The sequence below is a fragment of the Chiloscyllium plagiosum genome, chromosome 28, assembly GCF_004010195.1.
Source record: "Chiloscyllium plagiosum isolate BGI_BamShark_2017 chromosome 28, ASM401019v2, whole genome shotgun sequence".
Lineage (NCBI taxonomy): Eukaryota > Metazoa > Chordata > Chondrichthyes > Orectolobiformes > Hemiscylliidae > Chiloscyllium > Chiloscyllium plagiosum.
In genome coordinates, this window is record NC_057737.1 from 41,681,058 (window position 1) to 41,692,702 (window position 11,645).

The following is an 11,645-nucleotide window of genomic DNA, read 5'->3' on the forward strand; positions in this document are numbered from 1 at the left end:
TAGTTGGACAGACAGGCAACTAATGGACTGTAGCACAGAAAGCTGTGAGGTGATTTTGACCGAGCCAGTGCAGACACAGTGGCAGAGTTTGAAATTGTGTGCAGAGGTAGTGAGACCTGGGGTGGGGGGGAAAGAGGAGGGAGATGTACAGTGCCCTTTGTGGGTGGGAAGACATTATTGAGAACGCAGTGAGAAAAGGGTATGGGATTTTTGGGCTGCCTGAAAAGATTGAGTCCAATAGCAAAGATGTTGTGCTGAACTTTTCTAAAGCTGTGCTGGGCCACAGTTAGAACGTTGAGTCTCGTTCTGGTCACCACGCTGTAGGGAGGATGTATGAGGCTGCTCGCGAGGTTATAGTGGAGATTCACCAGCCTGATCCCAAGGTTGAAGGAATTTAACCACAACATTCGGTTTTAGAAGCTGGGAACAGCTTTGTTCACCTTGGAACAAAGGAGAGCGAGGGGATCTCTCATAGAGGTGTATGAGATCATAACAATCTAGATTCAGAAATCTAGATCAGAAAAGCAATTAATGCTACAAATCTCAGTAACACAGAATTAATCATAGAATCCCTACTGTGTAGATAGAGGCTGTTCGGCCCATTAAGTCTCCACTGACCCTCTGAAGAACATCCCACCCACACCCATACCTCTATCCTATCATTGTAACCCTGAATTTCTAATGGCCAACCCACCTAGCACTGGATGGGGATGTCATTTTAAAAGGAAAAACCTTTCTCTGCAGCACATTGTAACAATTGGGATTGGGATGCTCTCAAGGGAGGTGCAGGTGAAGACTATCACCAGTTTCAGAAGGTCCTTGCAGGAATAAAACATGCAGCAGTTATAAGGGTGGAGTGAGGGGAATGGGACTGACTGGATTGCTCTGGAGAAAGTCAGTCAGCTAAAAGGCCTCCTTTCTACACGTTATGACATGCATCATGACGCGCATTATTTGAAAGGTACCCAAGCATTGAATCTTTGGGGATTCTTTATTTTGTCTTTCTGTTTCATTCATACTGAGACCAATTACAACACCAGTTCTATTGCTGAAACTGAGCTTTGCTAATTTATAGACCAAGGGTCAAAGCTGCTATCTTCCTGGCAGGGCTACTGTCTGAATAAACTTGCAGTGGTATTGAGATAGGCCTGTTATCTGCTGTACAAAGTACTTGCTCACCATTTCTCTATCAGGGGTTTAGTACAGATTTAGATTATATTCTCATATGCAGCACAGTCACTATGATAAAACAAAGAACTGTCGACGCCAGAAATCTGATAAAAGCAGGGAATTGGTGGAAAACTCACCAGATCTGGTAGCATCTGTGGAGAGAAAGTACATCACTATGATTCACGCTGTGAGTGCCCGTTAACCTTTAATTCTGATAAACCTGTTTGACACTCAGTTTATTGGTGATTCCAATGTTTTGAAGTAGGTTGTTAAACCTTCTTTTGCCTGTTTTTGTTCTTGTGCAGGGTGGTAGATTCTGTGTTCAACTTCCTCTTGGTATGGTACTACTGTACACTTACAATTCGAGAGAGCATCCTCATCAACAATGGATCCAGGTAAGAGGTGGAACTCTGAAAAACCCAGCAAAGTTATCTCATCCCTCTGACTCTTTGGGTGACCGTGATATAGTGGTCGTATCACTGGACTAGCAATTCAGCTAAATGCTCAGTGGGCATGGGTTCAAATCACACAACAGCAGCAGAATTAAAATTCCTTAATCATTGGGTTTGAAAGCTAGTCTTGTTAATGGTGACTATCAGTGTCATAAAACCCCATCTGCTTCACTAATGCTCTTCTGGGAAGGAAATCTGCCATCCTTATGGCCTACATATCTCTCCTGACCCACTGCACTGTGGTTGACTATTAACTGCACTCCAAGGACAGTTTGGAATAGGCAACGAGGGCTGGCCTTCCACGCGAGGCTGACATCCTGTGAACTGAAAACAAAAAGCACCAAAGAAAATATTTGCTCTTGAAAAAAATCTCTTTTTAACTTCTGGACACTAATGCCTCCATTTCAACAAGGCTTATCACCAGTTTGAGGTGAAAATGTGTTGCTGGAAAAGCGCAGCAGGTCAGGCAGCATCCAAGGAACAGGAAAATCGACGTTTCTGGCATAAGCCCTTCTTCACCAGTTTGTCAATATTGCTGTGTACCTCCTGAGCTTTCCCTGTGTTTTTCCTAAGTGCTTTTTTACTTATGTATAATATGAAGTTCTTATAACTGTGTTGAAATCAAAATCTATCGCAGTGTCTCTGCAAACTTACTGTTTCCTTGGAGTTTAGAATTCTCTGCAATTTGACAAGCACTCTTGTTGCTGCCTGATCATACAGTCAGACAACACAGAGACAGACCCTTTGGTCTAACCAGTCCATGCCAACCATAATCCCAAACTAAACTAGTCCTACCTGCCTGCTCCTGGCCAATATCCCTCCAAACCTTTGCCATTCATGCACTTATCCAAATGTATTTTAAATGTTGTAATTGTGCCCACATCCAATACTTCCTCAGGAGATGAGCCGCCCTCTGTAAAAAAAAAAAAAATGCCTTTTTTTTTAAACCCTCTTTCCTTTCACCATAGAAATGTGCCCCCTAAATCTTGCAATTCCTCATCTTGGGGAAAAGACAACTGCCATCAACTGTATCTGTATCCTTCACGATTTTATAAACCTCTCTGAAGTCACCTCTCAACCTCCTACACTTCAGTGAAAAAAGTCCCAGCCTGGTGAATCTCTTCAATCTTAAACTATCTCTTATCCTATAAGCCCTTTTCCTTGCATTCTCAGTTTTAAAATGAAGCAGAGGTAAATATGGATTTGATTCAGATGGGTACATTCCCATATGTTATTGGGATGCATCAATTCTGTTGTTACAGTACTATAAACAACCTACACACGCAATCTAGAAGCATCATTGTCTGCCCCTAATTTCTTTCATGAAAACAAAAGTGAAAAGGATGAAATGAGGTTGGACTGTACAAAGATGTTTTGTATACTATAATCCTCCTGCAGTTTCTCTGAATCTGTTACTTCAGTTTTGGTGCTATGAGACTGTTCTTCCTTTACCCATGTTGCTAGTTTCCTTGTGAGCATTAGACTGTGGAAAGAACACAGCAGTCTTTAACACACAAAATAAAAAAAAAACAAAAGAAGACTGCGGATGCTGGAAATCAGAAACAAAAAGAAAAGAGTTGTTGGAAAATCTCAGCAGATCTGGCATCATCTGCAATCTTCAACTGGCATACAAATGCTCACACTTCCCAGCAGAGGTCGCTAGATAGCCTTTCCACTGTCCAATGGCTACCTGTAGGACTCCAAACCCATTGGAGAGCCATTGATAATCCTAATATATTTTAGTCATCTCCTTTGTATCCTCTTCTTTCTCACACACTCCCAGCCTCTTGCAAGGCTAATGCTTAAACCTGAAGTGTCTCAAGTCTTCTGTTGTTCTGATTTAGTTAGCACGGTTGTGAATTGAAATCCGTTTAGAATAAGCTTTATTAACACATGTACTCACATCTTAGGTAGCAAGGTACAGCAACATCAGAACAAATTCTTCGGGGGGAAAACATTAGAAAAATAAATAAATAGAAAGTCTAGCAATCAATTAGAAAAACACAGAAATAAGAGTTCAGAATCGCTTTTTAGTATTGTGTGAGACAGTTTCTCAATCTGCTATAGAATATAATTGTCATGTACTGATTGAGACTTTTATTTATGTTTCCACAGGATTAAAGGCTGGTGGGTAATGCATCATTATGTTTCAGCTTTCCTGTCTGGAGTTATGCTGACCTGGTAAGTACAGTCTAATGAAACCGTTGCAGTGTACAATGTAGGGAAGTTGAGAAGCAGGTTTCTGAATAACCCGCTGTGGTTTAATGCTTTATCTCCCTTGTTGTCTGTGGTGCTTGTTACTTAGTTTGGATTCTTTCTTCCAAAACTATTGAATCTGATCCTTTCTCAAATTTTCACTCAGTCACAATAATGCAGGAAATAATGGCACTGAAGAGTGAGAAATCTCCCCAACCAGACATTCTCCATCTGAGTTTTTTTTTGGGGGGGGGGTGAGAAGATACAGGTGAAAACAATGTAGGTGCCCAAGCTACTTTCTCCCAATTCTGAAAATGTTCTTTAAATTAGAAAATCATGTGTGTTTCTCCACTGTTAAAGCCCACTGCAGTGAGGAAATCCTTCCTTTCTCTTCACACTCCCAGTAGCATGTAAGACCCCTGCTTTGGCCTGTATCCATCATGTGACTTCTCCCTGGAAGCGGTTGCTATCCTGTCATCAGAGGGAGTAGCTTGTGAGGGATGCCACGTTGTGTCAAATATGGCCGCCCAGGAGACTTGCCTACTGTTACCACCTATTGGAATGGCTTTCAGACTGATCACCTGACTGGCTGTGTTACAAATGCACCCTCTGTGGCCAAGAAGCCCCTGAAGGGGAAAGTGAACCTAATGTTTTCTGGCCTGGAGGTAAAGGGACACTACCACTGCACCACCGTGTCTTCAGGAAAGTATAGAATTAAGGAGTATAGAATTAAGGATGGAGCTTTCAACTGATTAGAGGGAGCCAATGTGGGTTTGTTAAGACAGGGAAATGTTTGCTGAAAGAAAAACAGAAGTTGCAGGAAAAGCTCAAACAGCATCTGTGAAGAGAAATCAGAGTTAAAGTTTCGGGTCCGGTGAGCATTCCTCAGAACGGGAAATGTTTGTTGATGTAGGCTGCCAAAAGACAGTAGCTGGAGCTGAAACAAATGAGAATGAAGACAAATGATTGGCTTGTTGAGGAAACTGCTGCATGGTGGGATTCAGAGCATAGGGGTGCCATGGGTGCTCTGAATGGGAGCAGCAGGTCTGAGGTCAGCAGTTCAGCAACACTTCCCCCATGTGACCAATGTGGAGCTCCAGACCCTGCGTTCTGAGTGATACAGCCTTCCACTGTATCATCCAAACAGTGAACACCTGGTGCAAACTCTTTGGACAGGAGAGTGTCTGTACTATTTCAAATGTAACTTCAGTACTTTTACAAAGGCAAGTGAGGCCATGAGATACAGATGATATTGTATAACCTGGGCTTTATTTCTAAGGAACATTACACAGAAATGTTACCCCTTTCTCACTTTCACTCTCTTGTGCACTCTATCTGTCTTGCTGTCTGTTTCACTCATGCTGTCCGTTGCTCTCTCGCGCTCAGTCTCTCTTTTTCATTCTCACTTGCTCTCTCACTCGTGCTCTCAATCTCTCGCTCGTTCTGTTGCTCTTTCTTGCATGCACTCTCGTTATCTCCCCTGCGGATGTCCCCTCAGTCTCCAAGAATAAGACAGCAGAGCCCTGAAAGGACAGAGGGAGGGAATTTGGGAGATGGTAGTGTCTACACTGTGGACTCTGCATGGTTGCTGCTGTGTATTGATAACCTGGCGTGACAATTACTGAGGTTAATGACTGTTTAACCCACACACAGCCGACCAGCCTTCATTCATCAGGTACAGGATTCCTGTGGAAATCCTCACACACCCATCAATGCCCCATTACTGATTCACCTTTGTCTTTTTCAGGCCAGATTCAAAAATGTATCAGATATTTCGAAACCAATTTCTTTCGTTTTCTATGTATCAGAGTAAGTACATTCAATGTTCAACTTCCTCTTTTTCTTCCTTTTCTTATATAAAAAAAATATTTTAATTAATTATTCAGTGCCTTCTGCTCTATTCCTAACTCCTGAAGATTCCCTTTCGCCCAGTGGTATAAGATATACACTCCTTGTCAGCTCTGGGGTGAGTGTTGAGAGCGTGTAACTATAGGTCAGGTACAGAGTAATCCTACACAGAGTGCAGTGATGTTTCTGTTCTGTTTGTTAGTGTGACATTCCTCTATCCAATCTCCACCTTGTGTTTTCGATTGGCTGCGGTCTTGTGTTGCCGTGTTTTGGGGAAATGGAGTGTAAGGGCCTCGAACACAAACTGGACATAGCCATATATCTGCAAAGGGGGCCAGCTCAGAGTAAATTAAACCCCCCCTGCAATGGTGCAGCCCCAATAATTCTCCAGCTATTAACATGAGGGGTCCATGGTGTAAGAGTGGTCACCAACATAGCAGCAGCTGGACTCTTCCCGCGCAGTACTGAGTCCATATTGTCCGAGACACCATCCTTTCAGATGTTTGGGAGATTAAAGATTCCCATTGAATCATTTGACTGAGTCGTGGGCCACATTCTTCTCTCTGTCACAATCTCCAGAAGCGAGCTGTTAGCTGGATAGGACAGGAAGAGCTGATTGGGCTTTCTGCGTGGCAGCATGGTTTGCCTGTAATGGTCATGTGATGGGACAAGAATGGGGTTCATTGGCCATCCACGACAAGTCACTGAATCAGCAGAAGATTGGGAGTGATCTCCTTCCCCATCTCTTTTGGTGAACTTGCATCCAGAGTGACCGACTCTTCTGAAACACAGACCCCTTGATCAATGTAGTATTGCAGAAAGTTTACCTTCTGAAGAAAATCGATCTCTTCTGGACCTGCCATCAGCCTCTGCCATTGTGTTCCATTCAGAACAATACTGACTCCAAACTACTCTCCCTACAATCTTACAAAAGTGACAACCTTTTAAAATGGGAGAAAGTGAGGACTGCAGATGCTGGAGATCAGAGTCGAGAATGTGGTGCTGGAAAAGCACAGCAGGTCAGGCAGCATCCGAGGAGCAGGAGAATCGATGTTTTGGGTATAAGCCCTTCATCGGGAATTCCTGATGAAGAGCTTATGCCTGGAACGTCGACTCTCCTGCTCCTCGGATGCTGCCTGACCAGCTGTGCTTTTCCAGCAACACACTTTTTTTAGTCCTTTTTTAAAGTATCACCAACAGAGGCTAATCTTGGTGAAACAGATGTGAGACCTTGACAAAAGAAACCCTATGAAGAACAATGTGCTATAACCGCTTTGAGTTGTCAACCAAGTAAACTGTTCACTTGTCAGAACAGAATTTTGACTGAGCTGATGGTTTAATTGGTCTGAGTTTACAATGAAGTAGATTGGGACTGGGGATGTGTGTGAGACTGTTAATATTGAGTGGTCATGGAGGCCATGATGGCTTGTGAGAGGGACTTGGGTGAGAGCTATTGAACATACTTTTGGATAAGTTCCCAAATCCAGGTTCATGTTCCTCTGAGAGCTCCTAAATCTCACATCACAGTGAAGCTGTCTCACTCTGTGATGATTTGGTGATGCCGGTGTTGGACTGGGGTGTACAAAGTTAAAAATCACACAACACCTGATGAAGGAGCCTCGCTCCGAAAGCTAGTGTGCTTCCAATTAAATCTGTTGGACTATAACCTGGTGTTGTGTGATTTTTCACTCTGTGATCATTGCAGTGTGTTAGGACACATTATAATGGAGCTGGTCAGGTCAGGCCTACAAGGTGTGGACTTGGAACCTGGACCATGAAAATCAATGCTGCTGGGAATGAGGTCATGAATCCTGGAATCCCGTCTGCCCCTCCCACCATTTGCATATGCTTCAGCAATAATCCAGTCGAAGTGCCCAATTTAGTATTTCATGGTTCAGCAATACAACAAGGGCCAGCAGCAAACCTGTCCAGTTCCTGCTAGGAGAGGGGTATACAGGGGTTGCTTTCTGGCTGTGTATATCTGGGCTGTCAGCTCACTCACTCTGTTTGTATTGTGTAGGCTTTGTGCAGTTCCTACAGTATTATTATCAGAGTGGCTGCCTGTACAGACTCCGAGCCCTGGGAGAGAGACATAACATGGACCTGACGGTAGGTGAGTGCACTCACTTACTCTGTGACGATTGGATTAGCAATGGGAGGGGGCTGGTATGGAATGTGAATAGTCTGTTGGCCATGGTCAGTCAGTCACCTGGGCCTCCCACATGTCAAGTTCAGACAGCCCTAGGATGACAGGGAGGTCACCCAGGGAGCTGGTCAGGCTCTATCCTGGGGCTGCCCTGCTGGATCAGCCTAGACGATGAGTCATGGTCAGCCCTGAGCACTTGCTCACCAGATAATTATCAAAAGGGCAGCCCATAGTGTTCCCGGGAAAGTTAGCAACTCACGTCTGTGGTTAGGCTCCATGGGACTGAATCACTGAGGGAACGGTGTCAGCAGTGTGGGTCAGTAGGATCAGAGCTCAGAGCGAATAGGAGGGGATTGGGAGCTCAGGCAGGAGGAGAGAGCAGCAAGTCACACAGGTTGGTTTCTACATGACCAGTGTGTAGGGTCCACCAGGTCCTGGGCATTTCTGAAGTCATAAGCTCTGGGAGTAAATTGGGAACAAACGTCATTACATTATGGAGCTCCATGGTGGGGAGGGTCACTGAAAAGTTGCAGGCACTACAGGGACAGCAGCAGAAAAGGAACTAAAAAGGAGGGGGCTTGTGCAGTCATACCACAGCTCAACAGATCCAGAGTGTGGTGGACCCAGACCTAACCTTTAACAGCATCATGGTTATGTTAATCAAGATGGTTAAATCATCACTGAGTAATTTAACATCACTGGCTGTTCAGGATCAATTTATTCTGAAGGGTCTAAGTGGGAAGAGAATGAGGAAATCAATTGGATCATTTACAATGCTTCAGCAGTTCTAGCAGCCATTGACAGGCTGTAACTGTAGTTTACACTGGTTAACTTCATCGAGATCACCAACCCACATCATCCACTAAAGATTAAGTCTTTATCAAATTAATTTAATTTAATGCCTAATTGGAAGTGGAACTAGTAATCAGAGTGCACGTAGGAAATGGCCCCTTGACTGACTGACTGTGTTGGTATCGACTGACCTTTGACCCCACTGAGGACTGATTTCCCCCCCCTCTCGACCACCCACCTCCATTTGGCTGAAGCACATGAAGGGGCTTTGCTGCGTAAGCTGTTGCCAAGTGCTGTTGGTGTGACGTTGAGGTAGGAGTGATGCAGGAGAGTGTGTGTGTGTAGGCTGTGTTTTTACTTTGCGTGGCCAAATCAAACAGTGAATAGTTGACCTGGAAGAGGTCTCTGGGAAGAACGCAGAGATTCCCACTTGCCTGGACTAACCCAGCGCTGTGGGTTTGTATTTACAGAAGGCTTCCAATCTTGGATGTGGAGAGGTCTGACATTTCTTCTTCCGTTCCTGTTCTTTGGCCATGTAAGTCCTTCGAAGTAATTTGCTTTTTGTATCCATTGTTGGAGTTGAGACTGAAGCCAAGATCCCCACAACTCTCTCCTGGCTACCATTGTACCTGCATGAGCTCAGCAGAGGGTCATGTTGACTGCAGTGATATCGGTCTCCGTACTGCCAGCTTTGGTCAGGAAACATCAACCACAGTGTCAACCCCCCCGACCACCAGTGAACCGTCAATCCCACTCTACTATGCAGTAAGATCGTGGCTGATCTGATGGTGACCTTCGCTCCATTTTACTGCCCATCTTCCTTTCGAAGATCTGACTCCATTATAGATCAAACCTTTACCAGAATTCCAAAGATTAACAAACTTCTGAAAAGCATTTCCTCCTCAGTGTCTTAAATGGGAGAGACCTCACTTTGGAATGGTTCTGGATTTCCCACATGGAGGGACATGCACTCAGCATCTGCTCTGTCAGTACCGCCACTCTCAGGATCTTCCGATTCAGTAAGCCTCACTTAGTACCCAGTTCCCGGAGCATGGGCTGAGGCAAAATTGGAGGCTTAATGATTTCACTGTCACAGGCCTGTCTAATACCCAGGGCCCCTGGCCTTGCAGACAGAGAACCGACATTTGCAGGGGCTGCCGGGCTGGGTGGTAATGTCTCCAATAAAGTCAACAGCTTTGAGATGCTGTAGGAAAGAAAGAAGGAAATTAGAGATGACAAAAGCTGTACTCAGGCCCACGAGACGACGCTTGGCACCAGATCTCGATTTCCTCTCGGACAGAGTCCGCAGATCGGGAATGTGTTGCATATCTTTCACAGTCGTGATGCCACACTCAATTTTCACAAGTTGGCACATGGGCAAATCTGGGAAAAGCTGCTCATTAACGTGATGTTGTTCTTTCCCCCTTTGCAGTTCTGGCAGCTTTATAATGCAATCACCTTGTTCAGACTAACCAACCACCCAGACTGTAAAGAATGGCAGGTGAGCATGGGGTTCGAACTTTAAATGGTTAGTCTGCTGGGAGAGGTACCTTGTGTGTGAGACCCATCAGTAAACGTATTAAAACATTATTAAATGTACTGGGGTTAAGCTATGGGAAAGAAATCTCTAACGGTGTAGGAAATGTGAATGCTGATTATAAAGGAGAGAGCTGTGCATTCCCAATATAATGGACCAGGAGTTGATTAAATACATTTAGCTGTGTCCCTGTATACTGTTCATTAAGACCGTTCACTGGATGGTCTTGTAAACGCTAATCCCTCTCAGCTGAAGTCTTGTCCTGCGAGATATTCAGATGTTGAGTGTTTTTGCGAACATATTGGTGACCTAACCCAGTGCTGTTTGTTGACCAAGCTTTGAGCTTCTGTTTTTTTTTTATTCATTCATGGGATGAAGGTGTCACTGGCGAGGCCAACATTTATTGCCCATCCCTAATTGCTCAGAGAGGAGTTAAGAGTCAACCATTTTGCTGTGGGCCTGGAGTCATACGGAGGCCGGACCAGCTAAGAATGGCAGATTTCCTTATCTTAAGGGCATTAGTGAATCAGAAGGGTTTTTCCAACAATCGATGCATGGTTCAGATTTTTAATTAAATTCAGATTCCACCACATGCAATGGCAGGATTTGAACCCAGGTCCCCAGGATTAACAGTCCAGCGATATGACCACTAGGCCATCGCCTCACCACTGGTGCATGTAGCCTTTTATCACCCCTGTGCCTGTTTCTGAGCCAGTGTGTGATTTGAATATGGTGCCTCAGCCTGACCTGCTGTGTGTGACCTTCTCTCTTTGTTGTAGGTTTCTATGTGTGGCCTCGCATTTCTCGTCCTGTTCCTTGGAAATTTTCTAACGACCGTTCGCGTCATCTACCAAAAACAGAAACAGAGGGAGAAAAATGTCAATAAACAATTGTGAAACACGAGAAAGAGAGCAGAAGACTTGATTTGATTCTAATTTTTGCATTGAAGAATTGCAGAAAGTGCACATTGTGTTGCTACTGGGCACTGGGGCCCACACATGAGCTGTGTGCCTGGGGAGTATGTCAAGGCAAGATCTGTTTCTACTCAAAATACCCACCAACAAAATTGTACAGACCTGCTTGATACAGCATCCCAGAAGCACTCTAATGTTCCTGTCCCCCCAGCTACTGCTCATCAACTGAGGTAAAATGATCCAGAGATAGGAAGTGACTGGGGGAAGCCACTGTGTGGAGATTGAAACAATAAACATCAACGCAGCTTCTCTCTTTCAGTAATGGGACCATTGTGAAAATTAGAAACAAAGTGTTGGAAAAGCTCAGGAACTCACAGTGGAGAGGGACGGGCCATTAACATTTTGGGTTGGTGGCTGATTCAGACCGAAGGACCTTGACCTGAAACGATCCCATGGTTTCCCAATCCCAGATCCGGCGTCACGGTTGGCTTGCTGATCACCGAGCACTGGTCACAGGAGAGTGAGGTTGGCATTGGGCTGGTGTTCCCCAGGCAACACCAAGGGTTCCATTGATGTAAGCTGTCAGCAAG

General features: G+C 44.6%; 1 protein-coding gene across 2 annotated transcripts in view; it reads left to right on the forward strand.

Moving 5' to 3' along the window:
• The window catches only part of LOC122564140 (ion channel TACAN-like), a 29,512-nt gene extending 18,468 nt beyond the window's left edge, over positions 1-11,044 (forward strand). The window contains exons 6-12 of one of the 2 annotated variants that reach the window (XR_006315828.1): positions 1,476-1,565; positions 3,738-3,803; positions 5,566-5,627; positions 7,687-7,775; positions 9,075-9,139; positions 10,037-10,105; positions 10,921-11,044. Coding sequence is in view for 1 of the 2 variants with exons in the window: in XM_043718759.1 (XP_043574694.1) it covers positions 1,476-1,565; positions 3,738-3,803; positions 5,566-5,627; positions 7,687-7,779; positions 9,075-9,139; positions 10,037-10,105; positions 10,921-11,037 (562 nt within the window). In the remaining variant the exon portion in view is untranslated. Of the gene's footprint in view, positions 1-1,475; positions 1,566-3,737; positions 3,804-5,565; positions 5,628-7,686; positions 7,780-9,074; positions 9,140-10,036; positions 10,106-10,920 lie in introns of both variants that reach the window. The other variant, XM_043718759.1, reaches the window with a different exon arrangement.
• Positions 11,045-11,645: the final 601 nt, after the last annotated feature.